At 39.2% G+C, this 18,344-nt stretch overlaps 1 protein-coding gene across 4 annotated transcripts in view; it reads left to right on the top strand.

Annotated features, from left to right (window-relative positions):
• Window positions 1–18,344, top strand: part of FNIP2 (folliculin interacting protein 2) — a 133,313-nt gene that overhangs the window by 39,568 nt on the left and 75,401 nt on the right. Inside the window, exon 1 of one of the 4 annotated variants that reach the window (XM_081811420.1) lies at window positions 1,439–2,000. The exons of 2 other annotated variants lie outside the window; for them this stretch is intronic. In XM_081811420.1, coding sequence (XP_081667546.1) covers window positions 1,588–2,000 — 413 coding nt within the window. In that variant the 5' untranslated portion in view covers window positions 1,439–1,587. Of the gene's footprint in view, window positions 1–1,438; window positions 2,001–18,344 lie in introns of those variants that run through there. One more of the 4 variants, XM_081811416.1, reaches the window with a different exon arrangement.

Here is an 18,344-nt window from a genome sequence, read left to right as displayed (position 1 = left end):
GGGGCCTGTGGTTTTCTTTTTGACAAACTATACTTTCATTTCTCCTGTGATTTTAAAGGAGGTAAAGCCTAGGTGATTTGGAGACACTGATTTGGGGCCTCACGTGGGCTGCTTAGGAAGTGGGCATGATAATGGCGAAAGGAGGCTTTCCTTTGAGCCTTTCCTCATCCAGCTGCCCTGTGCCTAAGATGGAAGACTAAAGAGTGCTTACGTAAGTGAGCTTCTGATTCTCTGTTAAGAAGAGAAAGTGATTTTAAAGACAGTTCAGGGGAAAAAGAAGAACCCAGGATCACATGGTGGCCACACAGTTAAGTTTTAAGGTCAAAATGTGTTCCCCTTCCTGGAAAAATGAATTCATTTTCTACTAATCTGGTTTTATCTTGGCACTGTCCGTTCATTACATGCACAGAGAAGTCTAGTCATTGTTGTAGGTGTGTTGCAATCTTTATTTCTCAGGGGAGGGTGTATTTAAGATCTTTTGGGGTTTGTTATAAAGGAACTTTAGTGTCACATAGATATAATGTCTTTAAGGTAATTGAGGCCTCTGCCCCGATAGCATTAGATTTTTCTCACACTTGTGGGGTGAAATATTTGGCTGCCATGTATAAAGACATATTTAAATCCTCCTGACACTAGAGACCCAGCCAACGGTTCATCAGATTTTAGGGATCTATTAATATTTTCTTCAGCCAAATTCAAGAATGAGGAAGAGGAAAAGGAGTTGAGACAATCCCTTATAGTTTTCAAGATCTGACCTATATTTTAGGGACCTGTGCTTTTTATTTCTTCTTAAAGAAAAATTACTTTTTCCATGAACTCAGTACTGTGGATAAATCATGTTGATTCTATAACAGTATTTCATTTTACAGATGAAGTACCTTAGTGTCAGAATTCAAATCTGAACTACTTTTGTCCTTGCGTTCTGGTGGTTCAGGGCTTTCATGTTCTGAATATATCCAGGAATCAGGAATTCAGTGCAAGAGTTGAGAGAGAGTTTATGGCTTCTCATTTATTATTAATTTTCTTACATATGTATGTGTGTGTGTGTATATGTATAAAATTTTTCTTACATATCTACATATGTATATTTGGTATTAAAGCAAGGATGTGTCCCTATTCTACCTCCCCCACATCACCTCCTGTACATTAAGACCTACCTTTGTTGTGTGTAACCATCTCCCTCACTTGCTCTGCGTAGAGTTTTGCAAGGTTGCAGAGTAAGACCTGTCAGCTGACACTTGCTCACATGAGAGCCATTAAAGAGGGTGGTGTGGCCAATGTCAGAGCAACCTTGCAGCTGAGGGCAAGTCACTGCATTTGCCTAGAGCCATATGAATAGGTCTTGTGACCAATTAATTGACTACTACATAATCTCCAACAGGGAAGCACAGATGGAATGAGTCAGACCAAGCTGCTCAACCTGTTGGGTGTTTTGTCTTTTGCTGACCAGAGTACAAGCTTAGGAACAAAAGTAGGAAGTGGGATTTGGATTTGACTGTTTATAATGGTCCTGCTGAGAGCGTATTTTATAACATGATGGATACATCTGACTTCCTAATACTTTGGCAGGCTTAATTTATGTAACAAATGAATGTTCCTTTTTTTCTCTCTCTCTCTCTCTCTTTTTTTTTAATTTTGAAAGAGGAAATTAGTAGGCTGCTGCCAAGTAGCTTGCCTCACCTACCGTATAGGGAGTACAGTGATAATTTAGGACAGCTGGTCAGTGTGGAATATCCCTCAAACAACAGAGAATCTTCAACGTTTGTGTCCCAGGTCCATGTTGATAGTCAGGATAAAGCAGAAGAAAGCTCAACCACCCAGGAGATGTGTGGCGGCTCTTCGAAGACTGCAAATCGGCCAGGGGGCTGGCAGGATTCAGCCAGATGTGTGTGTAATGCCGGTTCTGGTGCTGAGAGGACTTACAAGGCACTTTTATGCCCAAAGACTCGAAAACGTGCCAGGGTAGGAAGGGGCACTGATCACACCGAACTCAGCAACAGGTTTGAAACTTCAGTTCTGTTTTAAAATCTCAGAGAAATTTTTATTTAAATCCCTGAGTACCAAACAGATGAAATTATATTGATCTGAAAGTTGTTTTTCAAGAGTACTTTTAGTTGGACATGGGGTGGTTGGTGGGTATGTAGAAACAAGTCCTTTCCTGTATAGAAAAGGTATAGGCATTTTTTTTTTTTTAAGATTTTATTTGTGTGTGTGTGTGTGTGTGTGAGAGAGAGAGAGAGAGCGAGAGGGAGTGAGCAGGAGCATGGGGGAGCAGCAGCCAGAGGGAGAAGCAGGCTCCCCACTGAGCAAGGAGCCAGATGTGGGACTCGATCCCAGGACCCTGGGATCATGACCTGAGCTGAAGGCAGACGCCTAACCAACTGAGCCACCCAGGCGTCCCAGCATGGTTATTTTTTTAACTGTTTGAATTCTGCTACCCATCTGCTTTCTTTTCATTACTTCTGCTGGAGCCAGCTTGCAAGAAATGGTTACATCTTTGTCCTATGTTGAAGTTTGAACAGTACTATTCACAGAGATGATCAAGAACAAGAGTTGCAGTCCTGAAGTAGCACAGCAGTTGGTAGATGGGGCACAGGACTGGAAGTTCTCACTTTGTAGTTTGAATGGTAGATGGAGGCAGGGTGGTGGGAGAGAGAGGCCAGTCTTCTGGAAAAATATTTTCATGAGAAGGATGGTATTATGCTGAACTAATTTTAATGATGGAGCTTACATAAAGAGAATAACACTACATTTACTGTGTTCTTTAAGGGTGATTATGTCATCCATTTTGGAAGAATTTATTAATTTAATTAGTAATAGCTCTTAATTGAAACATATTTGTAAAGAATTTTATTGCATTATCAAGGAAAAGGAAAAATCCTTTGAGAATTGCATTTCACTCCAAAATCTGATGTAGATAGGTAGAAGGAGAGCCAAAGTTAAAAATCAAGTTAAGCATGATTCTCATGGTTAGTGTAAAAAGTAAGTTTCTAAATTCACTTAAATGTTACTTTTTTTCTTTATAGAAGTTTTCTTAAAATTAACATGTCATAAACTTTATCCATCAATACATTTCTTGGTTGATTAAAAATCAGGATATAGTTTCTTTCATATAAAAATCATTGTCTTTCTTTAGTAGAAGCTTAACAAAATGGTAAATAGTCTACTTCGGTATAAGAGCCCAGCCGATTGAAGAGTTAGGGAGAAGTGATGGAAATCATTATATAGGTACTGGGTCACTTGCTGTCCACTCAATTAAAGAGAGAGGTTTATAGAGGAAGTGGTAATGAATGATGTACATTAGAAAAATACATTTGAGTGTTCAGACAGAATTTCACTTTTATACTGTTTTTATCTGTTTCTTATCAAGAAAGGACAGCTGAGTGATAGGAGAGAGTAATGGATTGTCACCCAGTTGATCTGGATCTGAATCCTGACCCTGATCCCCAGCTCTGCTGCCCAAGATCCTTATAACCACGGGGGAGTCTTCTGGCTTTTCTGGTCTCACTTTTAACTCTAGGCTATGAAGTTGGTTCAGATAATTAAAAAAAAAAAAATCCTTTCCTCCTATGAAATTCTAAGAAGTAGCATCAGGACCTTTTGTAGTCCCTATTTTTGTTATTCATACAGTTCTAGAGTCCCCAAATAGGTGTTTGGGGTGATGAGGACAGCATCCACATAAGAAAATAATACTCAGGGCCACACATTTTTTTTTTTAAACTTCAAAACATTTTGGTATGAGCTGCTGCTTATCACTTTCAGTGAACCTAATATTCTTTAGTGAATTTTAATAATTTTTAATTAAACAACACTTTAACAAAAAATTTTCGTAAGCGTTATTGCCTTTTCTTTTTTTAGAATATGGTGATGACATATACTTAGCAATTAATTGGAATTCATTTCTAGTCAGACCAGTTGTTTCGGTAGATCTTACACACTTTCTCTTCCCCTTCCTACGATCTTGAAAACGTATTCGTTATTTGCAGTGTTGTGTTTTGTTTCCTGAATTTCTTTAGGCCTTGGGCCAGTCTCCAGGGTAGGGTGAATTATTGACAGGAGCTTATACTGTAAGGATCTGGCTCCAAAGTGTTCACGAGTTATCTGTTTGTCCAAGTCGGGTGGTGGTCAGTTAAGTATGACTTCAACTCCCTCTTTGCTCTTAGGTATCTTAAATCAATAATTTTAGGTGGTCTTAGCTGACCACACTGATAAGTAGGTTTTTTTTTTTCTTCTATCTATCCTCATGATTTCCCAGTTACTCTAAAGGTGAAGAGAAGGATTCCACAAATACAGAGGAGTCATGTTGGATACCTAACAGTGACTGGCCACGGTGTAAAACTGACACAGTTCAGTGCAGAAAGAAACATTTTAATCTTTCCCATTATGGCTCATGTGGAATGAAACATTTCAGGATAGAAGTCTGTCCTTCACTTCCTTTCTCCTTAATCTCTAGAATGACAGATATTGGAGTTTTATTTATTTCACAAAATCCAGAATCAACAAAAACCTGCAGAGTTTGATGAAACATTTTAAATGGTTTATCAATAAAAAAAAAACTCACCTCAAATCCAGTAACTGATAGGATGCTGGGTATATGGCATAGTCTTCCATAATCTCTTCCTTCTTCCTTAAGATACCAACTGTATGTAGCAAAGCTGTTAATGACTTGATTTTTTCACTTTACCAGCAAATTAGATAACCATAGGGCTGTTGATGTGAGAAATCTAGGATTATTTGCCAAGCTTATTAGCGGATCATTGTTTCTCTGATGGCAAGAAAAAATTTGACATAACCTTGTCTTAAGAAGTATAGCTATCCACACAGAAGAGGAACCGAAACAAAGCACTTCGGAGTCAATGGTGCTTTAAGTTTTATATCTTGGAATTTAGATTCAACAGAGACTCTTTGTACTGCTTTACGATCACTAGGTTAGGAAGGGCTTCAGCCCTTCATTAATGAGTGTATATATCCGACTTGTCTACAATTTGGATGAACCAGTTCTATCAAAAAAGAAAGAGTCTTAGATTGGTTTGTGGTAGTTGCTCAACAAGAAAAGAAGTACAGAAACGAGGGTTTATTTTCTTTCCCCTAGTTAACTGCTTCACAGAGATAAGCTGACTACGATTTTACTACCAGTCTTTATTTATAGCAGTTAGAATGACTGAGTAGGAAATACAAAGATAGTCACAGATTTAGAGACAGATATGCTAAGGCAACAAACCAAAGCGTTCTATTCTGAAAAATTTAGTGAAAAATGGCTGAAGTCTCATGCAGGTTGTAGGGAAGGGGAGAGTGTTTTTCATTGTTGTTCTTCACTTAGAAACACTGTAAAAACTATTTCTTTGATACTATGTAGAAAATGTAGCTGTTAGGTTGAATCAAGTGGGTAGAGAAAACCACCAAACCCTAGTCTGCTGATGGTCTTGTGCTTTGCGACAAGCTTCACAGAGAGGTTGAAATTGCTGGGTGTGACTCTTTCAGATGCATCGAGTATTGGCGTCACAAGCTCTTCTGCCCTTTCTGCATTCCTTCCCTTTTCACTGATTTTATGAGCCAGGAGGAATTTTCGTTGACTCCCTAAGAGTTCATTTCCACTGGCTGATGGTTGGGATTCAGAGATGTAATTTGAGAATGAGTGAATGAATGAAGGAATGCAGTGGTAACTTGGTATTGCTACAAAGTTATGTCTGACTTAGGTTTTAAAAAACATTCATCTTTTCCCTCAGGCCACATACCTTCTTGGGAATGAATCAGAGCAGTCTTGGTATACAGGGTGTTTTGTTTTGTTTTGTTTTAGATCTTAGAGAGCACAAGCAGGGAGGAGAGGGAGAAGCAGGCTCCCTGCTGAGCAGGGAGCCCCATGCAGGACTCCATCCCAGGACCCTGGGATCATGACCCAAGCCAAAGGCAGACGCTTAACTGACTGAGCCACCCAGGTGCCCCTTGCTAAAGCCCCTGTGTAGAGGGGTTTTGAAGAAAGTGTGAACTTGCTTCATGTAGACCGACAATTCACGTAAACTTTTGTCTGGGTCTTATTTTGCTGAGTGTTGATGACCTAACAGGGTAAAGTCCTTATTATTAGTTACTATAACTCATTATGTCCAGAATGACTGTGTTTCAGACAGAAGACAAGAATACTCCAGCTCTGGGGTCTGCAGGCCAAGTCATTGGGTAGCTTCCGAAGCCTTTTTCCCTCAAATCCCACTCAGCTGTATGCTGAGCTGGAATACTCGGCTGCACAGGTCTGTGATTCCTGGTTCTTATGTTATGACTCCTGTTGTGAGTCAGGCTGTGGCTTAGCCTTATCCTTTTATTGTTATAGTAACAAAAGCTGAATAACTGCTGAATAATGATGTAGCAAGCCCTGGTGGGAATTGGTGAGAGCAATAACCTGTGACCCTTCTAAGATTATAATTAAACTCCCCATCAAAATTCACCATAGGGGGGCGCCTGGGTGGCTCAGTCGGTTAAGCGTCTGCCTTCGGCTCAGCTCATGATCCCAGGAGTGGGATCAAGTCCTGCATTGGGCTCTTTGCTCATCGGGGAGCCTGCTTTCCCTCTGTCTACCGCTCCCTCTGCTTGTGCTTGCTCTCTCTCGCTCGCTCTCTGACAAATAAATAAATAAAATCTTAAAAAAAAAAATTCACCAAAGGGAATCCAGTCTGTGGGCTCTAGAAACACCAAGGTTCCCTGCAATTCTCTTCTCCTTTTATGGGATCTCACGTTTATGTAGGTTATTGAGTATCAGACATATGTCCATCCATCAGTGTTTGTATGTTGAAGAGTTTAATCCTTCTCTTACTAGTTTAGAAAGGTTAAAAAAAACAAAACAAAAAACCCACAAGCTACTCAGGTCTTTATAGAACAGATGTGAATTAAAATGCTGTCTTTTTTTCTTGATGTGCCCTTTCCTTTCGCTTGCATGCCTCACCCTGCCCAAAGGCAAAAAACGAAAGTAGTAATGCTAAGCTTAGTTTTTTCACTTACTAATTTAAAAAAAAATCTAATTCTAATATGTGAAAATCTAGACTGTAGTACCAGATACAGTGGAAGCATCTTTGATCTGGGGATCTTCTCTACCCTGATCTTACGATCAGAGGGTTCATCTCTGCCTTGAACTCACTGTGTCTTTGGGAACATCACCTCATCCCTTTGTGCTTCTATTTTCTCTTCTACAAAAAAATAATAGAAGTGGGGACACCTGGGTGGCTCAGTCGGTTAAGCGTCTGCCCTGGGCTCTGGTCATGATCTCAGGGTCCTGGGATCCAGCCCCGCATCAGGCTCCCTGCTCAGCGGGGAGTCTGCTTCTCCCTCTCCCACTGATCCTCCTCCCCACTTGTGCTCTCTTTTTCTCTGTCTCAAATAAATAAATAAAATCTTAAAAAAAAAATAATAGAAGTGGTAGATTAGGTCAGTGATCATCAAATATTTTTAAAATGTAGCTTCCTGAGCTCCGTTTCAGATCCACTTGACCGAATTTGTGGAAGTGGAGCCTGTGAAGTTTCGATGATTAAAAAACCAACCAATACACAGAACTTCTGAGGTAATTCTAATGATGAGTCAAGTCTGGGAACCATCAGATAGGTGGTGTCTGAGGTCCCTTCCAGCTCTAACATTCTGATTATCTGTCAGTGACCCATGAGTAACAAGGCTGTTAGAGAAATGTGAAGACCCTGGGTAATCAAGGGAGCCAAAACTATCTCAGTGGTAATCTTTTCCATTGCTTTTCCAGCAAGCCGTATGGATATTCAAGAAAGTATATTCTCAACAGAGGGACTAGTAAGGACAGAGCAAGCCATATGGATATTCAAGGAAGTATATTCTCAACAGAGGAACTAGTAAGGACAGAGATCCTAAGACAGAGTCATGCTTGCTGTGCACCCTAAAAAGAAAAATATTGCCTAGGGGCAAAAATGGTTTGGATTCAGAGAGTCAGTGGTCCTTCCTGGGAATGTGAATGGGCCCAGGGTGGGCTGCTAGGTAGGGCTAGCAGCTGCACGGTATGATATGAGAGGCAGGTCGGAGGTTGTCTGCTCCCTGTTCTCTCTCCCATTGGCCCTTGCTTGATAACAATAATTTCTATTATTAGAACCTCATTTTTTTTTTTTTGTATTTAAGCATGTTCTCTCAAGGCAGTGATACCTTCGTGTGAACTATTATGAGAACTTGTTCCTCAGTAGCGAAGAACAAGATGGTATGAAAGGACTGGGCTCGTTCTGTAGAGCGGCGTATGAGGGCTGACCTTCTTCTTTCCAGCTGAGTGGACAGGCTGAGGGGAGACAGCCTAAAACTCAGCTGAACAGGGACAGAGACTTTTAATGGTCATATCCAAAGCTCAAATAATATGTCCTTGGTTTTCATCTTCATGGGAAATTCTCTAGCAGACTATAACAGACCAAAATGATCTTCAGAGAATAATCCTACCACAAACTTTAAAAACTAGTGCTCATTACTGAAAGTTCCTGTATTTTAAAAGTTCCTTTGACAATTGAAAAACCTTTTTCCTTTTAAATAGACTTTATTTTTTAGGGCAGCTTTAGGTTCACATCAAAATCAGCAAGTGCAGAAGAGTTCCTCTGTACTCTCTGCCCCACACGTCACACGTGCACAGCCTCCCCTACTATCAGTGTCCTACATCAGAGTGGTACATTTGTTACAGTTGATGAACCTACACTGAGATATCGTTAGCACTCCACTCCATAGTTTACATTAAGGTTCACTCTTGGTGTTATACATCCTGTGGGTTTTGATAAATGTATAATGAAATGTACCCATCATTATCATATCAGTACAGATTAGTTTCACTGCCCTAAAAAAATCCTCTGTGCTCTGCCTCTTCATCTCTCCCTAACCCCTGGCAACCACTTACCTTTTTACTGTCTCCATAGTTTTGCCTTTTCTAGAATGTCATTTGGTTGGAATCATACGGTATGTAGCCTTTTTAAATTGGCTTCCTTCACTTAGTAGTATGCATTAAAGCTTCCTCCATGTCTTTTCATGGCTCAATAGCTCATTTCTCTTTACCACTGAATAGAATTCCGTTGTCTGGATGTAGCACAGTTTATTTATCCATTCACCTACTGAAGGACGTGTTGGTTGCTTCCAAGTTTTGGCAGTTATGAACAAAGCTGCTGTAAACATCTCTGTGGGTTTTTGTATGAAAGTAAGTTTTACTCCTTTTGGTAAACATCAAGGAGTGTGATTGCTGCATTGTAAGGTAAGAGTTTGTTTAGTTTTGTAAGAAAGCACCATACTTCCCAAGTGGTTGTACCATTTTGCATTCCCACCAGCAGTGAATGACAGTTCATGTTATTCCACATGCTTGTCAGTATTTGGTTTTGTCAGCGTTCTGGATTTTGGCCATCCTAATAGGAGTGTAGTGGTATCTCACTATTGTCTTAATTTGTATTCCTCTAATGACATATGATGTGGAGCATCACTGATACGTTTTTCTGCCATCTATGTATCTTTTTTTGTGGGGCTTCTGTTCAGATCTTTGCCCATTTTTCAGTTGGGTGGTTCATTTTCCTGTTGTTGAGTTTTGTGAGTTCTTTGTATATTTTGGATAACAAGCCTCTATCAAATACATCTTTTGTAAATATTTTCTCCCAATCTGTGGCTTATCCTCTCATTTTCTTGTTTTGTCCTTCGCAGTTGAGAAGTTTTAAATTTTAATAAAGTCCAGGTTATCAGTTATTTCTTTCATGACCTGTGCTTTTGGTGGTCATCACCATGCCCACGGCCCTTGAGGTTTTTGTTCTATGTTATCTTCGAGGAGTTCTATAGTCTTTCATTTTACATTTGGGTCTGTGATTTCATTTTGAGTTACATTCTTGTGAAGGATTTAAGGTCTGTGTCAAGATTCATTTTTTTTGCATGTGGATGTCCATTTGTTCCAGCACCATTTTTGGAAAGGCTGTCTTTTCTCCATTGTATTACCTGTACTTTATTCAGTCAAAGATCAGTTGACTGTATTTGTGTGAATCTGTTTCTGGGCTCTCTATTCTTTTCTTTTGATCTATTTGTCTCTTCTTTCATCACTACCATCCTGTATTGGTTACTGTAATTTTATAGTAAGTCTTGAAGTTGGGTAGTTGTAGTCTTCCAGTTTTGCTCTTATCCTTCAATATTGTGTTGGCTATTCTGGGTACTATGCCTCCACACACGAACTTTGGAATGAATTTGTTTATATCCACAGAATAATGTGCTGGAATTTTGATTGGGATTGTATTGAATCTATAGATCAAGTTGGGAAGAACTGGCATCTTGACTCTTCCTATCCATGACCATGGAATATCTCTCCATTTATTTAGTTCTTTGATTTCTTTTATCAGAGTTTTATAGTTTTCCTTTTATAGATTTTGTATGTATTGGGGGAATGTGCTAATATAAATGATACTGTGTTTTTAATTTTAAATTCCACTTGTTAATTGCTGGTATATGAAATAATTTTTAAAAATATTTTAACGTATATTTTCCAGAGCATGAGTGCATTTAAGTCAAGCTAGCTACTTTCCCCTTTTCTTTTTATTTATTTTTTTTGGTTTTTTAAAAAGTTTTATTTATTTAAGTAATCTCTACACCCAACGTGGGACTTGAACTAACAACCCGAGATCAAGAGTCACGTGTTCTTCCAACTGAGCCAGCCAGGCACCCCCTCCCCTTTTCTTTTTAAATTCCTCCATCTTTTTCTTTTCTTTGTTACTAAACTTATTTTAAGATTTTTCTTTTTTTTTTTTTTAAAGATTTTATTTATTTGAGAGAGAGAGAGAGCACAAGAGGGGGGAGCGGGAGAGGGAGAAGCAGACTCCCTGCTGAGCAGGGATCCCGATGCGGGACTCGATCCCGGGACTCCAGGATCATCACCTGAGCCGAAGGCAGTTGCTTAACCAGCTGAGCCACCCAGGTGCCCTTATTTTAAGATTTTTCTTAAATATTTTTTCTGATTATCAAAATGATACAATTTTATTATAAAACATTTGGAAGGTGTAAGCAAATACAAAAATGAAAATTCAAGTTACTCATAATGCTATCACACAAATTTTACTAATACTTTTATTTTCTTGCAGTCTTTTTTTTTTTTTAAGATTTTATTTATTTTTTTAGAGAGTGAGCAAGTGAGTGAGGGGAGGGGCAGAGGGAGAGGGAGAGAATCTAAAGCAGACTCCCTGCTGAGCGAGGAGCCCAATGTAGGGCTCAAACTCACAACCCTGACATCATGACCTGAGCTGAAATCAAGAGTCAGAAGCATAACTGACTGAGCCACCCAGGCGCCCCTCATGCAGTCCTTTTTTGGTACATGGATATAAGCTGTATTATATTAACTGAATCATGTTGTATTTATCAAGTTATATAATCTGCTTTTTTACTCAGTATAACATTTTCCCCATGTTATTAAAATGTTTTAGAGAACAAATTTTAATGACTTCATAGTATGTTCTTACATGGATGGCTTCAAAAACTTAGGGTATGTTCTGGTAGTGGATGTTTAGGTTTCCAGTTTTTGACTGCTAACAATGCATAGAAAGAAACTTATTTTGGTTCACATTTCTAACATTCTCCTTGGGAGATAATTTTCCTTGTAGGAAATTTGAGGGAGACAATTGAGAGATAGAAATTGGTCAGATAGATAGAAACCAAAATATATCTACATTTGGAAAATGGTTAGTGTGTGTAACAACAAGGAGCTGCCTTAATAACCTCAAAATTAGACTTCTTCACACACCTTGTCATAAGCAGCCTAGGACACCTATAAGCCTTGCCACATAGGGGTTCACCCCTGTAAAACTTGATGTTGAGTAGTAGTGGAGGATCAGAATAGTTTGTGTGTGCTCTGCAGCCAGATAGATACCAAAGAATAAAGGAAAATTTATCAATCAGAACTCATTCTTCTTCCCCTGGGAAGGAGCAGGTGGGGGTGAAGACAGTCAGGCATCTTATACAAATTGGGATTGTGCCTCTACTTGGAAACCTGAAGCAAAGGTAAAGAGACCCTCCCAGCTCTAACATCTTTTGTAGGTTGAATCACCTTTTTTTTTTTTTTTTGAGATTGATTGATTGATTGATTTCAGAAAGAGAGAGAGACAGAGAGGGAGCACAGAGAGAGAGAGAGAGGGAGAGGGGGAAGCAGATTCCCCGCTGAGCAGGGAGCTCGACACAAGGCTTCATCCCAGGACCCTGGGACCATGACCTGAGCCGAAGGCAGATTGAGCATCTGTAGGTTGAATCACTTTTTAAAGGGTATAAATGCAGGGGTTTTTTTCCTTAACATTTTAAAAAGCATTTTGTCTATCTGTCTTCAGAATTAATGCATTCACTTAGTTCAACAATAATTGTTCCTACCTCCTTATTTTTACCCATGCCCTTTTAGGTGATCAGTTTTACTAGTTTTTTTACAAATCCTTTTTTTTCTCATTTAAAAACCCATTTAGCATTTTCTTTTTTTTTACTCCAGCATTCTCCCCTTTCCTGATGGCTCCATTTTGATCTTTGCTGAGTCCTCTTTTTCTCCGGACCTGTTAATGTTGGCGTGCTTGAAGACTCAGTCCTTGGACCTCTTTTCTGCCCACACTCACTTCCTTAAGTGATCTCATCCAGCCTTTGGCTTTAAATACCATCTGTATTCCAACAACTCCCACATTTATAACTCCAGCCCAGACATTTTCCCTGGCCTTCAGATTTGTATATCCAACAACTTACCTCACCTGCAGCCTTCTCCATCTTGATGATCCTAGTTATGGGATTCATCTTTTTCTTTTTTTTTTCTTCCTTACACACTGTATCCTATCCATAGCAACTCCAACTGGCTCTACCCTCAAATGCTACCCAGAATCTGGCTACTTCTGAACCACCTCCACTATTACAACCTAGTCTATGCTAGCATCATCTCTCTTCTTCTTCTTTTTTTTTCTCTCAATTTAACTATTTATTTTATTTTATTTTTTCATCATGATAAGTGTACTCTTTAATGGCCATCCCCTATTTCCCTCATCACCCTCCCCACCTCCCCTCTCCCTCCCTCTCTGTGTGCTCGCGCTAGCTCTCGCTCTCTTTCTTCAGTCTTAAAAAAAAAAAAAAAAAAGTGATTCAATCTACAAAAGATGTTAGAGCTGGGAGGGTCTCTTTACCTTTGCTTCAGGTTTCCAAGTAGAGGCACAATCCCAATTAGTATAACACTCCTGACACTCCTTAACTCTTAACAGAGTGAAGTCTGTTTCTTGGTTTGTCTGTTTCCTTTTTTTTTTTTTTGCTAGTTTGTTTTGTTTCTTAAATTCCACATATGAATGAGATCATATGGTGTTTGTCTTTCTCTGACTGACTTATTTCAGTCAGCATTATATTCCCTAGCTATGTTGTTGCAAATGGCAATATTTCATTCTTTTTTATGGCTGAATAATATTCAATTGTTTATATACACACCACATCTTCTTTATCCATTCATCTATCAGTGGACACTTCGGTTGCTTTGGTGATTTGGCTATTGTAAATAATGCTGCGATAAACATAGGGGTGCATGTATCCTTCTGAATTTATTGATTGATTGATTGATTGATTGTAATTTTGGTGTAAATACCCAGTAGTGCGATTCCTGGATCATAGGGTAGTTCTATTTTTAATTTTCTGAGGAACCTCAAAGGGATTGCATTTTAATTTTCTTATGAAATATTTCAGCCATACAGAAAACATAGAACATGTTATAATAACCATATGTGTACCCACGACCCAGTTTTCTTAAATCTTACCATTTTGCCACTTTTGCTTCACATATATAATTAAAAACAAAAAATCTAAAACACTAGGGTAACAGATGTTGCTTCCTACAAAACCCTTACTGGGCCCAGTCTTTTCCCTCTCTTCCTTCCAGAGGTAACCACATTCTGAATATTTGCTTCTGCATATTATTAGTTTACTGGCCATGATGTATCGATAAATAATACTGGGTCACACATATTTAACATTATAGAACAAATATCATACTGTACATATTATTTTGAAGCTTATATATATGTTTATATATATGTTTTTGAGATTTATTCATATTCATGTAGTTCTAGTTCAGTAATTCTAAATTCAGTATAGCATACTACAATTTATCCATTAGTCTATTGATGAACATTTTGATTTTTTTAAATAGATTTTTACTGTTATAAACAATGTTGCAGTAAATAGTATTACACTTGTCTTTTTCCACATATCTCCATGGATTTCCAGTGGGTGTAGTGGAATTGTTAGGAGGAATTGTTAGGTTTTAGAATATATGAATATTGGGCTTTACTAGATATTCTCCAGAGTAGTTGCCTCAACTCCTTTCCCAACAGCAATGCATGACTGTTCCCATTGCTCATCATTCTTGGTTGGGGGAGGGGGTGTACAGAAAATGTATCTTGTTTTCTTTTGAAACATCTTTGTGGAGATGTAATTCACATACCATACAATCCACCCACCTAAAGTGTGTATATACTTGGGTGGATTTTAGCATAGTCACAGAATTGTGCAGTCATCACCACCCTTCACTTCAGAACATTGTCTTTACCCCCAGAAGACACCGCACACAAGATTTAACTAATTTACTATCTGTCTCTGTACATTTGCCTATTCTGGACATTTTCTGTAAATGGAATCATACAACACATGATTCTTTGTGATTGACTTCTTTCACTTCCCATGCTTTCAGGGTTCACCCATGTTCTAGCATGTATTAGTGCTTTATTCCTTTTTATGGCCGAATGATATTCTATTGTATGGATGTGCCATGTTTTATTTATCCAGTGGTGTTCATGTGGTTTTTTTCCCCCCCACCTTTTGGCTATCGTGAATAATGCTGCATAAACATTCCTGTACATGTTTCGATGTGGACGTTTTTTGGATGAAGAAATCACACTTTGCATGCCCGGAGCAATAGGTAGAGGTCACAGGTGTCTACCTGGTGCAGGTGGGTGAGAAAGCAGCAGGGGCCCTTTCTCCAGCCCTCTTGGCTGCCATTGCTCAGAGTCCCATCCCCCCCCCCCTGCCCCCATCCTTCATGTGGTAGGCATGGCAGCGTGTGTACTTCCTAACCTTGGCTTCAGCCCCTTCCTGCAAGGGCCCGTGGCCGTCCACTTGCCTTTTTGTGCATTAATAAATGTGCTGGCCTCCAATAGCATCTTACCACAGCTACAGACTCCCAGACTGCCAGTCTCTCTCTCTAGGACAGCAGTCCAGTGTTGTCTTTTGAAAGGCTTGTCTTCCCTGCCCAACGAGGGAGAGCATTTTCAGGCAAATTTATCAATTATTTGGGCCATAAATTTAAAAACCAAGCTTAGGAATTGCTGGGCAAGCTCCTGGCCTTGTTTTGTCTGCTTCATCCCCATGCCTCTGCATGGCCAGGAGTGGACTGGAACATCTAGAAGGAACTGATAAACTAATCTTACTCTTTACCTAGGAGAACAGAATATTCTTGTAAGTTTTGCTTTCAGAGGTCAGAACTTTTCTCCCTTTTTCTTTTTCTTTTTCTTTCTTTTAATATTTTATTTACTTGACAGAGACAGCAAGAGAGGGAACACAAGCAGAGGGAGTGGGAGAGGGAGAAGCAGGCTTCCCACGGAGCAGAACCCTGGGATCATGACCTGAGCTGAAGGCAGACTCTTAACGACTGAGCCACCCAGGCGCCCCTCTCTTTTTCTACTTTTTAAAATTCAATTTATATAAACTAAATTTTTAAATATTTCTTTTGTGTAGAAATAAGCAAATACAAATATGTATTCTTCCCTCTTAATCAAAAAAGGGAGCATGAGACTGACGTGCTGCCCACTGCGCTAAGAAGGCACCTAAAAAACCTTATGGAGAGAACCATGCTTTTGACCTTTGGAAACCTCCAGGAAAATAGAATTATAACCTTATCTGTGTACAATTTAAATGGATCTGGAATTAATATACAAGCCAGTGTCTTAAATATCTATTTGTTATTAGTATATTATTTCCCTGGGTGGGTGAGGGAGGTGGGGAAACCTTACTTTCAGGAGAAGATATGATACCATGTTTTTGCAAGTTAACTTTTAGCAGGGCCATTGGCATTCAGTAATCCTGAAATATAGTAATAAATGTTGACTGTTTTGGTTATGCTGACAAGAGTATGGGAGAATTAGCTTAATGAATATTGAATTAAAACATGCATATAGAGATGAACAGCAAAGCTTTTTTTTTTTTTTTTAAGTAATCTCTGCACCCACCATGGGACTCAGACTCATGATCCTGAGATCAAAAGTCGCATGCTCTTCTGACTGAGCCAGCCAGGCACGCCCCTGCCCCCTCCTTTTTTTTTTTTTTTTTTTTTTTTTAAGTACAGGTAGCTTCTAGCTTAAAGATACCAGAAAAGAACATGTAGTGCTCTTTTATGAATTAAAGGAATTATTTTGGAAAATATGGGCCATATTTAAAGATTGTGAGTTTTTAAAGGGGAGAAAGGGGGAAAAACCTATAAACAATAACAAGAACATCTGGCCGGGATGGCATCCTAGTTGGCATAGCACAGTCACGTGGCCCCTCAGAGTCCCTCTTGCCTCGGAAGAACTTGTACTTTTCCTCTGCGGATTTCGTTAGCATCTTTTGAAAGTTCTATCGATTAAAGATGTGTTTATATTAATAGCATGTTTGTTAAAGTATAGAGTATATCTAGGAGCATTAAGGGATGCTGTGCAGGAATGTGGATTAATTCATTCGATTGCTTTCCTCTTAGTACCTGGCTGGGGTCATCTGTTCTAAATCACACTGCGTCTACTTTATAGATGATTTGGAATTCTCGTGTGTTAGAGTTGGAAGGATGAGACCTTGAGGGGTGATTTTAGCCCCAGCCCATCATTTTTATAGAGGAAGAAACATTGGACTACGAGATGAAGGGGTGTGACCGGGATTAGGCCATCCATCCCGCTTAGAGCTCAGGCATTCTGACTTCTGCCCAGTGCAGTGCTCTGTGGTTTTGTCAATGCCATGGGGGCCTTAGGGCAGTAGGGCGTGGGTGATGGTGCAGTGAGGGCTACACATGAACTTTACCTACTTCACAGTTTTACTTGACATGACCCTGAATTCAGGTTGAAAGAGGAGGGGAATTTGGTCTTTTCCTCCTCTGTACTTCATAGTTCACGGTACATAGTACCCAAACCTCAGGTTATTTTGTGACTCATAATGTTTTGTTATTGCTGTGTGAAACCATAAAGACTTATGTGGTTTTAGCTTGTGACCCTTGCAACCATTTGTAGTATTGTTTCAGTGGGAGGGAAAAATGAGTTCTGAGTTACAGCCTACTTGCACATAAACTTTGATGGTCTTCTTTGTTAGGAATTCGTTATATTTGGGATAATGTTAGTGAACTTAATGTTACTTATTCCAGTCTCTTGGCCTTCCCTAAGACATAGTAAGCATTACATTGGTCAACAATCCCTTATCCTACAATTCTAAAATCCCAAAATCTGTGAAAAGATTTTTGGAATTAACCTGAACTATTGTGAGGCTGTGCATAGTTGCTGTCTAATCTACTCAGCATAAATATTCATAACTTGGCCGGGTGTAATATTAATTTGTTTTATTTGGGGATTTGGTTATACCTGGAATCCTGGAGGAGGTATCACATAACATGTGGTATGAGCTTCTTTCTGAAATATAAAAAATTCAGGATTCTTAAACACCTGTCCCCAAAGATCTCAGTGAAAGGATTGTGTGTCTGAACTTACCTCTGACTTATGCTTTGCAGGTTTCAGAGTACTTTCATACTTAGTCTCTGTTTTTCCCAACAACCTTGTGAGACATATAAGGCAGATAGATACACTTAGGGAAAGGTGAGCCCTAGATAAGTGCTTTCCTGAAGTCACCTGGGTTGAAAGTGGTAGAGCTAGAGTTAAAAGTTCTGTTTATCCTGGTGAATACCAATTCATGTCCCAAGCATCACATCCTCTGCGACTTTCATCCATCCTTTACCCGTGTGATGTGGACTTGACCTCTTCATCCTTTAAGTTCTATAAGCCATCTGGACATTAATCTCAGTATCTGTGACAGTGTAGTTTACTTAAGTGTTTATATGTTGGCCTACCCATATCAGGTTGTAAGCCTTTTGAGGTAGGAAATGGATCTAGTTAATTTCTATTCCTGGTATCTTTCATGGTACCTGGGTCAAGCCAGGTCCTAAAAGTGTGTGGAAGGAGTGAATGCAGGAGTGTGCTTTGAGGCTCATGTTACTTACAATGCTCTTTCCACACCGTGTGGCTGATTATAGGGATTTATTCTTTCATTCTATACAGTTCTTCTACAAAAGGAGTAAAGGATTTACGTATCACCTACTTTCTTAAAGACAAGGTTGCAACCAATAGCCAACA

Source organism: Leptonychotes weddellii, chromosome 2 (genome assembly GCF_054177405.1).
Source record: "Leptonychotes weddellii isolate Sample4059 chromosome 2, ASM5417740v2, whole genome shotgun sequence".
Classification (NCBI taxonomy): Eukaryota; Metazoa; Chordata; class Mammalia; order Carnivora; family Phocidae; genus Leptonychotes; species Leptonychotes weddellii.
This window is presented reverse-complemented; position numbering and strand designations above follow the sequence as displayed.